We start from the raw sequence: 12466 nt of genomic DNA, 5'->3' as shown, positions 1-12466 counted from the left end.
CATCTCGGATCATCATAAGGAGAATTGGTTCTGTCAACAGTGACCGAGCGAAGGCAGTGAGTTATTGTTGACGTGCTTGACGGTCGGTCGGGCTGACTTGACCTGATGACCGGGTAGGTGACTGTGCCGCAAACTTCTTATCTTTTGCCAAGTTCATTCTGACAGAGCTTCTGATCAGAGCAAGACCGATTGAGAAACTTGTGTCAATAAGAATTTGTTCAAAGCAGCTTTGGGCTAAATTTGTAGCAGGCTTCAATCACTGTTCGATTTTGGCTTGGGATGACAATTGCTGTCACAGCTTCTTGATGTTGGCGTAAAAGCTGGCAGCTTGGCCTCAGAGTACGGTAAGTATCTTGCATCCAGGACTCCCACACGGGAGATCATGATTATGGCTAACCTTAAAACAGACGCAGCGAACGCCGTCGTGATAACTTCGGACAAGAATCACAACTATCGTCTGATGTTGGGTATCGGTTTCTGACCTGAGTCCTATCCAGTCTGTACTGCAGGTTTCTCGGGCTTCTGGGGTCTCGACAGTAGTCTCTTACTTGAAATAAGGTAATCACGTCATGGAGTATACGTCTGTGGTGAAACTGATGCCACGGACACACTCGATTGTTCAATAACAACTTTCCATGACTTTCAGTAGTGTTCAAGAATATCGACAGACTTCGTGGACTTTTGGCTGGGTCTGGCATTGAGGCTGTCCCGTCCAGTCGCTCTTCTCGCACGCTAAGTAGAGTTTCATAGAAGGAAGAGAATTCTGCGCCTGACAGTAGCACTGATTCCTGTACTGACAAAATTTATGATTTTCGCCTGGTCGAATGGCGAGGTTCATCTAAGCGGAAGTCTTGCTGGTGAGCTCTGATCATATACAGAGAATTCTTTTTGAACAAAAATTAGGAACTCCATAGATAATGACAGAGAGTGAGAGTTTGTATGCAAATGATTTGTAGACGTTTGCATCGCGTTCACGCTTAGTTAGAGTGACCAACGAAGAGGTTCCCATACATGGTTAGGATCGATGGAGATTGGGATATAATTGGAGAAAGCATTACGGACCATGCCTCCTCTGGAAGGTCAGATTGGCCAAAGGCTGCTGCGTTCAAAGCCAGCCGCGGTCTGCTGAGCAGGGGGGGACACATAGGGGGTCCAAGTTGACGAAATCAGCTGGAACTCCGGTTTAAAAGAGGCCATTAAACCGTCAGCATATGCAGGTTTGAGTAGGATTCAGCGGTCCAGTCCAATCGGGTTTTGACAAACTGCATCTGAAGAACCAACTGAGCGGGGTGCCAACAAGTGGGCTGGGATGTTCATGGCCAGGGGGTTGTTGGCCCATCTGTTTCTCGAGGTGTCCAAACCACATTTAATCCCCGTTCACTCCCGCCCACCATTTAGCATTTCCCAAAACCTTTCATCTTTTCCCCCCTGGAACTCGACTTGGAAAAAGAGTGTGCTGCTTAGCAGAAATGGCGGAACACGCTCCTCAACCCCCGGTTGCTGTGAGTGCAATGTGCTCTACATCGCAATTGCGGTGTATATCATGCTACATGGGGCAGAATTGACTTATGTAAAAAAGGCGCCTCAAGTCGAAGATGACGCCGTGTCTATAACGCCTGAGGTTAGCCATTCACATGCCTGTCTGAGGTGGGCTTGAGTCCTCAACTAACATTTCGAAGTCCGTGGCATCGTCGAAGGCTTCCTTGAGGTCTAGCATCATGGAATTTCGAAAGGAGAATGGCCGCACCTACCACAGGCTGAGTGACGGAAGTGAGTTGAAAGCCGAAAGTGGTGTAATGAATCTCTTGCTAACAACACTACCACAGAGTATTTTGGACCGAATGATGAGGTAGGGCCCGGCTTTGATTTTTTTCTAGAGTGAAGTCTAACGTCACTTGACGCAGACGGAGCAAGATCGCCTGGGTACGTCTAGCCAAAACCAAAACGGTAGCGTGCGACTGACGATGAATAAATCGTAGACCATGCTCATGAATTGTGGGTGAGGACGTGGGACGGCCTATGTAACAGCCCCAAGAAGTACGGTGCGAACCGTGTCCTGGACGTTGGCACTGGAACCGGCATATGGTCCATAGACTATGGTATGGTGGAAAGCACTTCGGTTTCTTTGAGAATTCTGAGCTAATCAAACCGTAGCGGACGAACATCCCGAGGCAACCGTAGGTCACTGAGTGAACCTGATCTAAATTGGGCTAAGTAATCACAGGTTATTGGGGTTGATTTGAGTCCGATCCAGCCTGACTTGTGAGTTCATTACAACTTCCACCCAGCCACAAGAGATGACTGACCTAAGCTACCAGCGTCCCGCCAAACTGTCACTTTGAGGTGGACGATGTCGACAAGCCGTGGATATTCTCGCAGCCGTTTGACTTTATATTTGTGAGGGCTATGGTCGGGAGCTTCCGCAGCTGGCCTAAATTCCTCTCTCAAGCCTACGACAACCTCGAGCCTGGTGGATACATCGAATTACACGACAACAACTTCCCAGCGATATGTGGAGATGGCACAATGACGGAGGACTCATATATTTTGCAGTGGACGCAGAACGTCGTGAAAGCCACCGATGCCGCCGGGCAGCCCATTACGACGGCACCAAGCTTCAAGAGGCTGCTTCAAGAGGCAGGCTTCGTGGACGTTCAGGAACGCACGGAGTACTGGCCCGTCGGCACTTGGGCCGCTGACCCCCGTCAAAAGAACATTGGCTTGTGGTGCGCTGAGAGCATGACGAAAGGCATCGAATCCATCTGCATGGCTCTGTTTACTCGCATGCTTGACTGGACCAAGGAGGAAGTGTTGGTATTTTGCGCGCATGTGCGGGATGAGATGAAGAAGGGCAAGGTTCACGCCTACTTCCTAGTGTAAGTGATTTACAGCTCTATAGCTCTAGGGGTTGAAAGATTTACTAACAAATGGTTCAGGTATTCCGTTTGGGGCCGGAAACCTGAGAAGGAAGCTTCCGAGCCGCCTGAGGCATAGGTGACTCTTGACATAAGGAACCGTTTCCTTTCGTCTAGATAGATTGATCCAAGAGACTTTTCATCTGCATAGCACATTCTCTTTAAAAAAAAATAGTCTGAAAGTTTCCCCAAAGACCCTTAGCCCGACCCCGCCGCTCGGGCTAGGTACCTACCCACCATGATTTTCAAGACCGGGCCGGTCCGGCCCCACCGACTCGGAGAGTAAGATGCACAAATGCAGGAAACCCGAGTCGAACGGGATCTAGCAATCTTTATTCCTTTAATCTGAAGTCTGTTCTATGCCGCAAAGACATAATGCTGGGAGTGACTATTCTCGACGCGGATGGCAGATATTTGCCGCGCCACAGCTATCCATCATATTAGCGACTAAGACGGAGTCAAGCAGATGGCTGCATGTATTCCTGGAATAGTCAACGTTAGACCACGACCGTTGAACGTCTAAAAAATGTCGACCCAAATGGACCATGGGAGCTGGTTATTTGGCGGTAAGCCCTTGTCGGATCTGCTTGTGACATGAGTGGCATTGAGACCTGGGGGAAGCTCAACTACCCCAAATTTCTGACGGGCGAACCACACAAATATGGCGAACTGGAGGCGCGACGAATCCTGCCTTGTCGGCTGCACCCGCCCCCCAAAGAACGAATGACTTGACGAAAAGACCAACCACGGCGAAATATGCGTACATGTCGTCCAATTGAACCTGATATCTCGACGCTGTGGAGGAGGCGCCCTGCTGCCTCGTTTGCCTCATGGCCAACCTCAACCATCAAAGCCTCAACTGTGTTCACGACCTGCTTTCAGATCATTGGCCAGATTTATCCACTCTCCGACGCATGGCATATACCCGCATCAGTCGTGCGCTTGACTTATCTGCCCGAACTTGGCGGAGGTAGAAGTGGTACTTGAACGCCATACAACAATGGCAGGGAACTGCAGATGCAACGAAGTAGCTGCTGGCATGCTCGTCAACTTTCAGGCAGCAGATTGTTCAAGTGATGCTGCCGCCTCGATAGTTCCCTCCAATGGACATATTGTGGACAAAATCCTTCGTTGCGACCCTGACTCCGACAGTTTTCATATAATATGGTTCTCGACTCGATTGCGTTGGAGGAAAGTCGCCCTGTTGAATCTCAATTTCTTTCTACTTTTTATTATCTTCTTCAGACGCGAAACCCTCGAATAAAGCTCAACATCTTCGCCAAGCCCTCGACGGGGTTTCATATCACTGTTGCACAGGCACGCCACGCTCAGATGGACATCAGCTCTACCAGAACATTAGTGAACGGGTACGTAGTCTTAGCACACGGACTCATATACCATATTGATTGTAATACATTGCGACTTGTATTTCACATTGAATCAGCGGAGCGTTGCTTTTGTAGACCATAGTGGCAAGTATTTGGACTGACATGGACTGTAATCCAGTGAAAACCCAGCCAACATGATCGGTTCCGACGTTGACGCCTCCAAGTCGCAAGAGAAACAACGCATCGCCTCCTTCTTGGCCGACAGGAATGGTCCCGTCCCTATTTTCAGCCAGACCAAAGCCTCCATTCGTCAGCGTATTGACCATAGAACCAAGATCATACACGAAGCCATCTCCAAGGTGAAGAAGTGAAAGCGATGTGTGAGGGTTGGACCTCTCTCGCTGCACGTCAAAGAATGATGCTCACCCAATCAGAATCTATCAGTAAGACTAGGATTTCATGATTGGAATCATGAGATCGGCTAATAAGCAACAGATGCTGACCTACAACGCCTCTGATGGCTAGGTGTGTCAGCTCAGCTACCTAATACGGCTTCCGTAATAATTCGGCCCCGCTCGGATCCGAACCATACACCGTCTCGGGTCCGCTCCGGCCGGGGTCACCGGCTGACACCCGAGTTTCGTTGTCTACATGTGCTCCAGGCACCGGAAAAAACAGGCAAAGACACCGAAAACAAAGGCACAATGCCAGTGAGAGAGACTCTAGCGGGGCCAGCCGTCGCTTTCGCCGAGGATATTCCTCTACTAGCACTGCCGAACATAGGGGCCGCAACTAAAGAGTTGGCTGAGTGCAGGCCGCCGCCCGTTCGCACCATGCAATGATGCGACAGGTGCAATAAGGCAACCAGCGTGCACCCCTCTTTATCACCCACGATTCCCCTTCTCACCCAATTTGCGAATCCCCACCCACCTCCTTTTCCTTCGAAACATGTCGTCACTCTTTGGATCTTACAACCCACGTTTTTTTTCGGAGATTTCCACACTAGCTTCCTCTCGGCTGAAGCCACCTCGGCGGGTTGCTACTGGCGATGAGCCTGTCAAAGCAACTCCTATTTTAGGGCAGCGCAGAGACACATGCGGCGATCCAAGCAGCCTTTAACCGACGGAGGTGCAGGTGTCACAGATGCAGCAGGCATTCAAAGGTTAAAATTGAGATAATCCTTTGGAGAGAGTGTCCAGAAACTTGTGTAATTAACGATTAAATAATACATGTGGCTGCCCGTGCCCCAGAACGCCGTGGATATCATGCTAAACCCAATGCCTAGTGTCATTCAATCGTGATAATACAGGTTTTGACTGCTATGTTGTTTCCCTCAAGGTTAACACGTACGGCAAATCGGTCGAGTCTGTTCGGGTTGCCAGTCGGATGACTGAGCCCGATGCCGAGCTTCCGGATGCCCTTGATCTCATACTGGCGCTAGATGAGAAGTGACTAGGTCCGTACGCCGGCCGAGACTGAGCAAAGCTGTTTAAGCTTGATGATCTGGATATTGCACCGCCTAGGGTACCTATATTTGGTGTTGCAGGTGCTGTACGGTATTGAAGCCAAGTATGTGCTGAAGAGTTGCGCGCATCCATCTGCAGCACCCTCTTCTTTTGAAAGGAGCCTTGTGTGCTCTGCGTTGCGGAACGGGACAGGTTGCTTCGAGGCGTAGTCGGGTTTGTGCCCATGGGCGCGTCGTTATCGATATCGCTCTCTTCGCTGGGCTCATCCGCAAAGCCTAACATGGTTGGATCTAGAGGTCGCATGCCTCGGAGGATAGCGGCAAATAAGTGCATTAACTCGCGAAACCGTGCATTCGATATTGGCCGGGTGGAGAATCGCGCATATTCATAAGCGGCCAGGAAGTCTGCGGTCGTCGCGTTAAGCGAAATGACACCCAGCTCAGCCAGGTGTCCGAAGTAATCGCGCAACCCCATTTGCAGAGGTCGCTGCAGAAGTGCTACGGCATCGGGATCGAGCAATGGGGGGATAGTCGAGGATTTTGGATCGGGGGGCGCAGACGTAAGCGCCTTCGCCTCGATGAGGTTCGGTAGTTCGGAGAGGACGGTGCTGTATTGTAGATCGGGAAGATCGAGGGAGTTGGGGGACGACCAGCCGTAGTGTTCGATTTCGCCCCAGACTGGTCGTCGAGGAGGCAGTGCTATACCTGTCTCCTTCTCTGTCGTGGCGGGTTTCTTCAGACTCACGAGTTGAAACCTTTTCTTGCCTTCGCTGCCTCCGCTGTAGGTTTTCTCTGCAACCGTTTCATCGGCCTCGCTGCCCAGCGCATTGGTCTCGACTCGGGGTCTCGCATCGTAGGCGATTGCTGCGCTGCGTTTGAGGTCCGCTGTGATCATTTCGTGAACCTTCTTGTTCACGTCGCCCCTTTCGATGGGGACCCATGGTTTCGGTATCGATGCGAGGATGGTCTTGTTCAGATACAACCGCGTCGCATAGATGAAGGATACGATGAGAAGGACGAGAGTGAGGGTCGCGGCGATGATCCATATGTTGTATGGTTGGTTGTTGGAGTAAGCCTGGTATATAGTGTCGCCCGGGGTGACGAGGAGGAGAGCGGCGAGGAGGAAGCATAGGACGAAGTAGAAGCTGCCGTAAATAAAACGGAAAATTGCGCGTGGAGAGAACATCGGGAATGGTGTGATAGGTGCGACTCGAGGGAATCAACCCGGGAGGTGACGAGTTTTCTGGACAGAGATCATGGACTGTCGGGTCAGTGCATGAGGTAATGGTGCAAATCGGAAAAGCATGGCTGGGTGAATATGCGCCGATGCGAATAGTGTCGATAATAGTGGCGTGAATGGTCAGAAGAAGAGGGACGTAGAAGGCTAAACATTACATAGGGAACGGAAGAAGGAAGGGGAAAGGTTTGAGGGAACGAGTGTGAGAATGGAGGTTGGTTAAGATGGCGGGAGGTTGCGCCGCACGTAGCGTGATGGTGACGACCTGAACCGGGAACCGCGAAAGCCAGGCGAGCGCGGGAGAGGCTGGGTCATTTTGTTTTATCTCGCTGCGGTCCACTGCTCATCCCCCCCAAATTCAAAAGCTCCGGTGGGGGTTCCAATGGGGACCCTTGTAGCTTCCAGCTTTCAGGCTTTCCAAATCAAGATTCGGCCTAGCGGCCCAGGCGGGTGAGCGGCCAACGGGCACTAGCCATCTACATTCCAACCCGGTCTCGCAGGATCACAATGGGCTGGGCTGCTGGACTTGGGGGAATCCTCGGTAGCACCACCTCATTTTCTCGTTACCGCTGCTCTGTGGACACGAGCAGGCATGACTAGCGTCTAGAAGGTGTCTTACATGTGCGACTGCGCCCAATCGCCGGCATCCAATCGTCTTGTGTCCATTCTGCTTCTGATCCAGACCGGACGGACTCATGCAGTTACATGTGATAGACTTTGGGGCTTGCAATCGGTATTGTGTTTTACTTTCTTTGATTGTGTGGTACGCACACTTCATTATGCATGCGAATATCTTTTTCGTTCGCCTCGCCCCCCAATGCGCTCCTCACCGACTGCTCAATCTATTGATCCATCTGCACCAAGCACGCACCTGCGACATGGCCCGTCCCTACCGGGCCTGTTGCATCTCAGGAAGCAATGGTCTGTCCTCCTCGGTGGGAGATGCTTCGGTTGAAGCTTCCTTGGCTAGTCTGATATCCGTGCGACTTAATCTCAAGTCGCTCGCGTAAGGCTCAAACTCTGCCACAACCTGCGCAAGGCCCGTCTTCAGCGCAGACAACACTCCATCCACCTCCGGCGTGGCCCTGCTTCCGTGGATATCCGTCCAGTGAACTGGGAAGTTGGCCTTGAACGCCTCAATCTTGTTAATGATAACGGTGAAGTTTCGGATGACGGACGCGACGTCTCTGTGGACGTTACCAAACTTGTCCTCCTGGATGCTGTTCACCAAGAACAAGCTGAGCACATCAACGGCGTTGATGTACTGGCTCAGCTCCGAGTACGGGGATCCCAGAATTACAGCAGTGAGGCGGTTGCGGAACTCTTGGCGGAAGATCCAGCCCACATATTCGTTACCCACGATCGTCAGTGCCCAAGTCTGGATCTGGGTTCTCAACTGAGGGGAGGACAGAGCCTCTTGCTGCTCCTTGCTCAGGACCTTGTCCCGCGCACCCCGAAGCGTTTTCTTTGCCAGAGGGCTGAGCTGCGAGACGGGAGAGTGACCAGGGTGTCGTCCAACCGACGTAAGGGCCTTTTCCACTTCGCCGCGCATGCTCTTGTTCGCTGGCTTGCTCTGGAAGATCGGATCCTCCTTCAGAGGTGCCGAAGAACGAGCCCGCACCTGCTCAGGCTCGACGGGAGGAGCAGGCGCTGCTGGAGGCTTTCCATACTCATCAATTCTCTTTTCAATGCTCTTTACCACCTCAAGGCAGAGCACAAAAACTTGCGACCACATGGAACCGTCTTTTCGATCAATATCCTCGTAGATAGCTTTCCGTCTGACATCATCGCTTCGGGCAATGTGTGCAAGTTCCCACAGAGCAAAACACTGTGGACGTCAGTTGGATTTTTGTCAGAACGGCAGCAGATGACTTACCCGGATTTGCGATTTTTTGCTCTTGAGTCCATTCAGCAGGCTCCCATTGGGATCCTTGGACTCGCTAGTAAGGGGCTTGCCGTTCTTCAGCGGCTCTTTAACCATGAAAGTCGAAAAAGCATGGTTCGCCGTCTTCCATGCGCTGGAAATGAGGAAGCCTGCAATAAAGCAGCGAACGAAGAGGTGGATGTCGACTGGCTGACTAGGAGGCAGCATGTTCGTCTTGGGGAGGTTGTAGAAGGGACGCAGGAAGAATAGCGCCCATCCCCAGGCCCATGATCGCAGGAGGAAGAAATAGACAACGGATGTGACGAGAATATTGGCAAAAGCTCTGGAGCCTGCCTGGGCCAGAATCGCTGGGATCTCTCCGACAACATTCTTCAAGGTAGCGGAGCTATCCCCCGAGCTCTTCGCCTCACCGTTCTTCGACCTCGAGACGTTGATCAGGATTTTGTCATCATCCTGGTAGAAGTGGAAAAGCGCCTGCACGGCAGCGCTGATGCCCATATAGCAAAAGAAGAAAATCGTCCTCTCGTTCGCTCGCGCGCGGTCGCCGCTGTAGTATGTTACCACCCCCAGATTCGCGGTCTCTGGAAGCGCCCACAGGTATATGTAGGAGAAGAGGGTGCTCGAAAAGCTGTAGAACATCCATGTCTCGATGGTCTTGAGACTGAAGAAGAACTTGGTAAACGCGTCGAAGGTCGAATTAGCAGCGCGGACGCCGACGTGGTATTGGGAGATGCGCAGGACCAGTATCGCCAGTCCACAGATGAAGATGAAGAGGGTACGAATGCCAGCGGGGCCAATGGGAAACCATGTCCAAAAGTCTACCAAAGGTCAGTCGGGAGCTTCGCTCGTAGGTAGGCATCGTGAGCGGCAACTCACAAGAGCTCCAGCCGGACAGAATGATGGCCTGGAAGTAAGAAAGGGCGAGCAAAATGGTAGCCGTGGAGGAAAACCGTCTATGCAGTGCAGGCTGCAGAAAGTCCTTGTAAGGCGCCCTTCTGACTGTTGCCGGTGCCATGCTGACAGCGCATGGTCGATTGACCGTGTTTTTTGGGGAGAAGTTGGCGAGGCTGCACTCGAGCTGCTCGTGCCGGGATCTGGAAGTAAGTAAATAATGCAAAAATCTCCCACGCAACAACACTGCAGCTAGGTAAGGTACGGGTCAAGCTTTCAGGGCGCCTGGGCCCACCGACGAAGCCACCTGCAGACTGAAGTAAGCCACGACATATCACGTGCAGATAAGATAATCAGGCACCATCAATGCGAACGTGACGTGATTGGATGACGGCAGGCACTTACGTAGGTTCCAGCCACAGCTAACGACGACATCTAGCTCCCGGCATTGCATCACGAGCCCACGTTTCTCCAACAATACAAGATATTGGTATCGTCCAAATTGATCCATCGTCGCACGATACGACTTCACTCTTTTGATACCCATCGCTTCTGTTTTTCATCTCGGAACATGTCTTATGATCAACTCTCCTCGCTCGAAGCGGGCCGATCAGGTCGCCAGGGCAATTACTCCGACGACCCCGAGTTCAAGCAGCTCCAATCGCAGCTGACGAACAAGATCTTCAACCTGCGGCGCAACATCCAGCAGCTGACGTCTGATGTCAATATTCTCGGCACGAAGCGCGACACCGCTCGAGTGAGAGAAAGAGTTCATGATCACCTAGATAAGACACGGGATCTATGCAAGGAGATTGGAGATGGAGTGAAGAAGCTACAGACCTGGGACGACTTGACGGTATATTGTGGCGCGCAGAGGATGCATGTTCTCCCGCTGACTTTCATTTTAGAAACAACAAAAGTATGACCAGTCTAGGGTCTCGACGGACTTCCAGAATGCCCTCCAAGAATTCCAAGACATCCAGCGCAAGGCCCTTGAGAAGCAGCGTGCATCGGTCACGGCTGCGCGCGCGGCGCAAGACGGAGAGGGAGCAGACGCCTCGGCTGGCACCGAAGACCGTCTCGAGCAACAGCAGCAGCAGGAAGCCATCCGATTAGCATCTCAGGACGAGGTGGACTTCCAGGAGGCGCTCATCATCGAGCGCGAGGAGGAGATCCGCAACATTGAGCAAGGTGTTGGCGACTTGAATGTTCTATTCAGACAGGTGGCGCAGATTGTATCCGAGCAGGGCGAACAGCTGACGTCGATCGCGGACAACGTGGAAGATGTGCGAGACGACACCCGAGGCGCCCAGGTTGAGCTCCGACAGGCGGCAAGACATCAAAAGGCTGCGCGCAACAAGGGCTGCTGCCTCTTACTGATTCTGGCTGTCATCCTCACCATCGTTCTTCTCGCCGTTTTCCTTGACTAGTGTCGGGACAGTTTGTGCGCTTTCATTTCTGTATGTTGGGTTATTCAGGGCGTTATGGGCGTATGGCCTTTTGTTTGTACACTATCGTCAGTCCTTAGTGCGGCCACCGAAACAATGTTTCCAAAGTTCCTCCGCGTTTCAACTAGGTCCTATCTATTTCATCTTTAAAAACATCGGCTCAAAGTTCCGGCAAGGGACGACCTTGTTCTCCCGGATTGCCTTCTCGGGCGAACCGGTGAATAGTTGGGCGAACCATCTAAGCGCATGCCCAGCCCAAAACGACGAGATCCAATACCAAAACAAGCCCACCGGCAGTTGGCAGAGTGTGAACGGTGCGACTGCGCCGACGAGAAGTGCCGCTCTGCTAAGTCGGACTCTCCATCTCGTGCTCGGAGGTAGGAGTTTGAGGTCGGTGGATAAGCCAAAGACCAGTCGCTTCATCTCGTTGCCTTGCGGCCAGAAAGACGTGACCATTGTCGCAGCGAGCAGCGAAGGCCAAAAAAGCAAGGGATCGGAGCGAGCTGCGATGTCGCATAATAGCTCCCCGGGCGCGTAGTAAACACCCGTGTCCAAGGCTGTAGCAGCAGATTGAATACCATCAGAAGCCGCCGACAGAGCTGCTGCTGTCTGGTCTGAGATGATAGCTGCTCCCTCGCCATCGGACTGTGTTGCTTCTCTGTAGCTGCCGGTGATGAGTGAAAGCAGACCACCGTTGGCGCCGCATACCCGTCTGATGGCTTCGGTGTTGACTAGCCAGAATGGTATGGTGAGCATTGGTGCAAGGTTCTTCCATTCTTGCACACCCCGTTCCCTGTATATTCTTTTCCTTTCCCTGGCCACGTCGAGGACCTTTTGAATTCTGGTTGGAGAGCGGACTGTGTGGTTCCAGGCCTGCACCAAAGGATTCAATTTCGATTGGCGTACTGAAATTCTTGTTGAGTAGATGGTCAACGGCACTCGGAGTGCCGCGGGGATTAATGCCAGTCCGAATATGGCTGTTAGCCAGTCTAGACCGGCGAGGTGCAATGAGACCATGTGATCCTGAGCGAGTTGGATACAGCTCTCTACCGTCTGAATGTGGAGACGCCTGGTGCCAATTTTGTGCTGAGTGAAGCGCTGCGTATTGTTGGCGAGGCCTGGTCGGAAACAAGTGTGAAATGGTTTTGTAGAGCAGGCGGCTGGCAGGCGCCATGTGGGCGCCGAGATATGACGCGCGCCTCTTAGAGAAGCCATCGTGGTTTGACCTCTGATCCGTCAATGTCGTCAAGAGGCGTTGGGCGCGACAGGAGTGAGCTGTCGGAGAGACCAGGTAGGC

The 12466-nt window shown here is 52.3% G+C and overlaps 5 protein-coding genes across 5 annotated transcripts; 2 read left to right on the top strand and 3 right to left on the bottom strand.

Annotated features, from left to right (window-relative positions):
• Nucleotides 1–1469: 1469 nt before the first annotated feature.
• On the top strand, nucleotides 1470–2994 carry CGCA056_v003074 (Secondary metabolism regulator LAE1; the record flags this gene model as incomplete). Its single annotated transcript, XM_037318331.1, has 10 exons — nucleotides 1470–1502; nucleotides 1580–1621; nucleotides 1680–1770; nucleotides 1827–1849; nucleotides 1905–1923; nucleotides 1980–2099; nucleotides 2155–2177; nucleotides 2225–2262; nucleotides 2319–2876; nucleotides 2937–2994. The coding sequence occupies 10 exons, from the start codon at nucleotides 1470–1472 to the stop codon at nucleotides 2992–2994; spliced, it is 1005 nt and encodes a 334-aa protein (XP_037183573.1).
• A 2568-nt stretch (nucleotides 2995–5562) lies between these two features.
• Nucleotides 5563–6894, bottom strand: CGCA056_v003073 (uncharacterized protein; the record flags this gene model as incomplete). The annotated part of the gene is made up of 1 exon (XM_037318330.1): nucleotides 5563–6894. One exon carries the CDS (start codon nucleotides 6892–6894, stop codon nucleotides 5563–5565), a length of 1332 nt encoding a protein of 443 aa, XP_037183574.1.
• A 940-nt stretch (nucleotides 6895–7834) lies between these two features.
• Nucleotides 7835–9845, bottom strand: NDC1 (Nucleoporin NDC1; the record flags this gene model as incomplete). Its single annotated transcript, XM_037318329.1, has 3 exons — nucleotides 7835–8773; nucleotides 8822–9648; nucleotides 9707–9845. 3 exons carry the CDS (start codon nucleotides 9843–9845, stop codon nucleotides 7835–7837), a joined length of 1905 nt encoding a protein of 634 aa, XP_037183575.1.
• Nucleotides 9846–10292: 447 nt separating this feature from the next.
• On the top strand, nucleotides 10293–11151 carry pep12 (Syntaxin pep12; the record flags this gene model as incomplete). The annotated part of the gene is made up of 2 exons (XM_037318328.1): nucleotides 10293–10577; nucleotides 10630–11151. The coding sequence occupies 2 exons, from the start codon at nucleotides 10293–10295 to the stop codon at nucleotides 11149–11151; spliced, it is 807 nt and encodes a 268-aa protein (XP_037183576.1).
• A 153-nt stretch (nucleotides 11152–11304) lies between these two features.
• Nucleotides 11305–11925, bottom strand: CGCA056_v003070 (uncharacterized protein; the record flags this gene model as incomplete). The annotated part of the gene is made up of 1 exon (XM_037318327.1): nucleotides 11305–11925. One exon carries the CDS (start codon nucleotides 11923–11925, stop codon nucleotides 11305–11307), a length of 621 nt encoding a protein of 206 aa, XP_037183577.1.
• Nucleotides 11926–12466: the final 541 nt, after the last annotated feature.

The sequence above is a fragment of the Colletotrichum aenigma genome (genome assembly GCF_013390185.1).
Source record: "Colletotrichum aenigma strain Cg56 chromosome Unknown KSG_Cg56_contig02, whole genome shotgun sequence".
Lineage (NCBI taxonomy): Eukaryota > Fungi > Ascomycota > Sordariomycetes > Glomerellales > Glomerellaceae > Colletotrichum > Colletotrichum aenigma.
Note: the sequence above shows the minus strand (reverse complement) of the source record. Positions and strands in the feature narration are given on the sequence as shown.